Source organism: Galeopterus variegatus, unplaced genomic scaffold (genome assembly GCF_000696425.1).
Source record: "Galeopterus variegatus unplaced genomic scaffold, G_variegatus-3.0.2 Scaffold365, whole genome shotgun sequence".
Classification (NCBI taxonomy): domain Eukaryota; kingdom Metazoa; phylum Chordata; class Mammalia; order Dermoptera; family Cynocephalidae; genus Galeopterus; species Galeopterus variegatus.
Window position 1 is genome coordinate 661,438 of NW_007726476.1, and position 5,098 is coordinate 666,535.

Genomic DNA, 5,098 nt, shown 5'->3' on the forward strand with positions numbered 1-5,098 from the left:
CCCAAGCGGCGCACTGTAGCAGTGCGCCACCGGGCCAGCCCACGAAGAACTTTCTTTAGCAATTTTCCTCCTCTTTTGTTTGTCTCAGAAAGTTATTATTTCTCCTTCATTTCTGAAAGACAGCTTTGATGGAAAAAGTGTTACTGGTTGGCAGTTTTTAGTTAAAGCATTTTGAATGTATCATTCCACTTTCTCCTGGCATGCTGGGTTTCTGCTGAGAAATCTGCTAATTGTCATACTGAGATTACATTGTATGTGATATGTTTCTTATCTTTTGCTGCTTTCAGAATTTTTTCTTCGTCTTTGATTTTTGGTAGTTTTCTTATTATGTGTCTTGGTGAACTTCACTTGGGGTTGAATTTGAGATCTCTGTGCTTTCTGTTGCTAGATGTTTGTATCTATCCCCAGACAGGGAAATTTTCAGTCATTTGATCTTTAAATATGCTTTCTGGGCCTTTTTCTTTTTCTTATCCTTCTTTAACTTATATAATGCAAAAGTTAGGTCTCTTGAAAGTGTCCCACACGTTTTATAGGCTGTCTTCATTTTTTTCATTCTTTCTCTTTTTTGCTCCTCTGACTGGATAATTTCAAATGTTCCATCTTCTACCTCATAGATGTTTTCTTCAACTTTACTGGGCCTGCGTTGAAGCTTATTAAGTTCATCATTGTATTCTTCATCTCTAAAATTTCTATTTGGTTTTTTAAATTGTTGTTATTCTTTTCAACCTTCTCATTTTGTTCATGTATTGTTTTCCAAATTTCATTTAATTTTTTATCTGTAAATTCTTGTAGTTCATTTCAGTTCTTTAAGAGGATTATACTATTCTTTGTCATTTCATAGATTTCTATTTTTTAGGATTTATTCTTGGAGCTTTGTTAGTTTATTTTGGAGGTATCATGATTTCCTGAGTCTTTGTAATCCTTGTGGTTTTGTGTTCTTATCTATGCCTTTGAGGAGATAGCCACCTCTTCTGGCTTTTACTGGTGTTCATTGGCAGGGATAGACCTTCACTACTTCACTACTTAGTTTATCCTGTGATACTGCATGAGCCAGCTGGTAATGACCCCAGGCAGGCAGGACTTATTTTCAGGTTTTCTAGATGACAGGGACACTGCCTTTGATCTGAGTTAGGGTGGAGAACCTGGCTGGGCTCTTCTATCAGCAAGATGTCTGGCTGTGCTCTACAATCAGGTAAAGCTGCTGGCTGGGCACTGCAATTGCCTCTGATTTGGCTGGACCACAGGCTGTATTACCTGGCCAGATGGTATTGCTATTTGAGTTCTGCAACTGTACAACATTGTGGGAAGAGTACAAGTTTCAGTGGAGTCTCTGCTGAGGATGGGTGGGATAAGCTGCTATGCACAGTAGAAATACACTGATGAGATTTGTCTCCCTGCCAGGTGGGGGCAGGGATTGGGGATTGAGGCTGAGCTGAGTACTGTTTAAATTTCCAGGTGTGGCAGAACTAGCAATTTGCAGAAATATACTGGAGTGGTTTTCTCCCTTTCCGGATGAGGTATTGGAGTGCTCTTTAAGGCCATGCTGAGTGCTTTTTAAACTACCAGATATGGCAGAACTTGCCCTTGCCTTTGCCAAATTGTGCTTTGGAAGCCATCCTCCTTGGGTGGGGACTGAGGTCAGGGTCTGAAGCTGGGCCTGGAGGCTGGCTATCAAGGGATACAAACCAGGTGAACTTTCCACCACTTCTGGGAGTGACCAGCTTGGCTTTTCAGGTGCGCTATGCTGTTTGCTGGTACCTCTGATCAGGTGCCATCGCTGGCAGGAACATAGAGTTACCACCAAGATCTGTTGGCTGGGAATTTTGGACTTTGCCTCCTTGTTTTGTTCTACCTGATCCCAGGTGGTCTAACCCTGCTATTACCCACTGTTGTCCCTGTGAGCTGAGACCGGAGTGGGCTTTCTGGGAAGCATCTCAGAATGGTGAGGAATCTAGATGTGTGCCTCTGGTTTTCTTTTCCCACAGTAGAAGCTGTGGGTCCTGAGGAATCCTCCCTGTGTGGCACTGTGCTGTATTGGGGGAGGGGATGCAATGGGGTCAAAGTGAGACCATTTCTTTTACCTTTCAAATGCAGTTTTTATTCAGTTCTGTGGTGCACACAGGTGTCTTGACTTATCCCCAACTTTCGAGGTTTTCACAAAGGTGTGCTTATCTGTGAGTGGGTTGCTAGTTAACTTTCTGTGGGGGATAGTGAAACCTGGAACATCCTATTCTGCCATCTTGCTGACATCTGTCAGTGTTAATTCTTTTTTAAGCATTTGGTGGATACCACCAGTGAAACAATCTGGGCCTGGAGATTTCTCTTTTGGAAGTTTTAAAATTATGAATTCAATTTCTTTGATAGTTATAGGGCTATTGAGATTATCTGTTTCATGTTGGGTGAGTTGTGGTAGTTTGTGTTTTCCTGAGGAATTGATCCATTTCATCTAAGGTGCCAAATTTATGTGTACAGTTTACTCATAGTATTCCCTTTGATGTCTACAGGGTCTGCAGTGAAATTTCCTATTGTAGCCTGATATTTATAATTTGTGTTTCTTGCTTTTTTTCTCTGTCAGTCTTGCTTGAGGTTTGTTAGTTTTACTGATATTTTTAAAAGAATCAGATCATTATTATATTGCTTTCTTTCTCTATTGTTTTCCCTTTTTCCATTTTATTGATTTCTTCTCTTATCTTTATTATTCCCTTCTTTCTGCTTGCTTCACGTTTATAATGTTCTTTGTTCTTTAAGTTCTTGGAGCAGGAACTTAGATTATTGATTTGAGACCACCTCTTTAATGTAAGTATTTTGTGCTATGAATTTCACTCAGCACTGACTTAGCTGTATACCACAGATTGTAATACATTGCATTTTCATTTCCATTCAGTTCACTGAATTTTTAAATTTCCCTTGAGTCTTCCTCTTTGACCCATTTAGAAGTGCTTTGTTTAGTTTTTTTTTTTATTGAATCATAATTGATTATACATATTTTTGGAATTCAATGTTGACATATGCTGATCAAATCAATATTACTAGTGTGTATATTGTTACAAATTGTACTGATTTTTATGCCCCTTGTCCAATCTCTCCCTATCCCCCTTTCCCTCCCCCCTCCCACCACTGATAACCCTAGATTTCTTCTCTCCCTCTAAAAGAGTAATGGTGACTGTGTTGATTTGTTGCCCAGATGATCGGTCCAATGCTGAAAGAGGTCCCCAAATATTATTATAGAGCAGATGCTTCTTCTGTCACTCTGGAATGGGCTTTGTAGAGAGAGACATTCTATTCTTTTCTTTGGTCTCTGCCGGACTTTTCTTTGGACTCTCCTTGTGTCAGTGCACTCCAGTGGCTGGTGGACCATCTGCGTGGTGGTTGTGATGTCTAGCCACTTTCATGGCAGCCGTGGTTACTGTGGTGGCTGTGGTGGGCCACCACATCATGGCGATGTTTTTGGCATGCTCCTTGGTGCTGGTGGTGTTCCTGGTTGTGTGTGGGGGGATCCGGTCCCCAGCTCCATACCCCGGTCCCCGGGCAGGCCCCAAGGTGCTGGCGGTGTGCCTGGATGTGGGTGGGTGGTCTGGTCCCTGGCTTCATGCCTCAGGTCCTCTGGCAGGCCCTGAGGCACTGGTGGTGTGCCTGAGCTGGAACTAATTTTTTGTCCTTTGCTTACTTCTAAAAGAGGAGAACTTCCTGTGGGAACAAGTACTCAAGCTGTATGGTTGAGATAAATTGCTGCTTTGCTGCTGATTCCCTAGGGAAGACTTTTTGTGCAGCTCAGGGTTTAATGGTTGACCTTATAGGTACTTCCGGCTCTCCAGAGACTGGGTGCACCTGGGTTGTGTAGAAACTCTGATCTGGGCCTGAGTCTTCTCGTTAAACTGCACCCCATGCAATTCTATATTCCTGACCGGTCTCCTCTGAGTGGTCCTGCACTGATTGCGAGGTGGATCAGCTGTCCTTGCTGTGTCCCAGTGTTCTCCTCGTAGGCCCATCTCCCCCACCCCCCGTGCTCCAGACACCTCCCATGGGATGGGCCCTGCACCAGTCCCTTGTGATGACTCACCAGCCTCTGAATGGCTCCTTTTTTTCAGCTGTTCTGGCTCCTCACTCTTGCGTGGATCCATGGGAACTCTATTAGTGGTCTTGCTGTCCTGGGGGCCACCAAGGCCCTCTTCTCCCCTGCCACCTCCAAGCAACTCCATCCGAAGGGCACAGCTGCGGCTTCTGCTGGCTCCTGCTCCATGCGCTCAGCAGCTCCAGCCTTAAAGCAGCCATGGCCTGAAATACTCTGAGCATTTTTTTCTTTCTCTCATTGGGGCTTCTCCCACCTTCATGAATGCCGTAGGTCTCTCCTCCTCTTCCTCTGAGCTCCAGTAGCCCCTAGCTTAGCTGTTGTTACATTTTTATGGTTGTAAATTGGTTGATTTGTGGGAGAGAGTGACACTGGGGACCATCTATTCTGCCATCTTGACTGGAACCCACTTTGTTTAGTTTTCAGTGTTTGGAAATTTCCTATTATCTTCCCGTTACTAATTTCTAGTTTGATTCCACTGTGGTTGGAGGACATGCTCTGTATGATTCTTGTAATTTCATTGAGGTTTTGTCTTTATTTTGGTATTGTCCAGGATATGGCTTATCTTGCTATATGTTCCATGGGAAGTTAAAAAGAATATGTATTCTACTGCCATTGGGTGGAGTGTTCTGTAAATACTGATTAGATCATTTTGGTTGACAGAGTTGCTGAGTTTTCTATACCTTTGCTGATTTTCTGTCTAGTTCTATCATTTGTTGAGAGAATGCTTAAGTCTCCAACTGTAATTGTGGATTTCTCTCTTTTTACTTGCAGTTCAGCTTTCATTTCGCTTATTTTGCAGCCTTGTTTGGTACACACACATTTAGGATCACTCTATATTCTCGGTGTATTGATCCTTTTATCACAATATAATTTCCCTCTCTGTTTCTGCTAACTTTCTTTGTTTTGAAGTTTACTTTCTTTGGTATTCATATAGCCACTGTTTTCTTTTGATTAATGCTTACTTAATATACCTTTTGCCATTCTTTCAGGAGTACTTTTGATCTGCCTATATTGTTATATTTGAAG

The 5,098-nt window shown here is 42.5% G+C and overlaps 1 protein-coding gene across 1 annotated transcript in view; it reads right to left on the reverse strand.

Annotated features, from left to right (window-relative positions):
- DNAH14 (dynein, axonemal, heavy chain 14) overlaps positions 1–4,855 on the reverse strand; it is a 390,354-nt gene extending 385,499 nt beyond the window's left edge. Inside the window, 1 exon segment of the mRNA XM_008567995.1 lies at positions 4,753–4,855. Within this exon segment, the coding sequence (XP_008566217.1) occupies positions 4,753–4,855 (103 nt within the window).
- Positions 4,856–5,098: the final 243 nt, after the last annotated feature.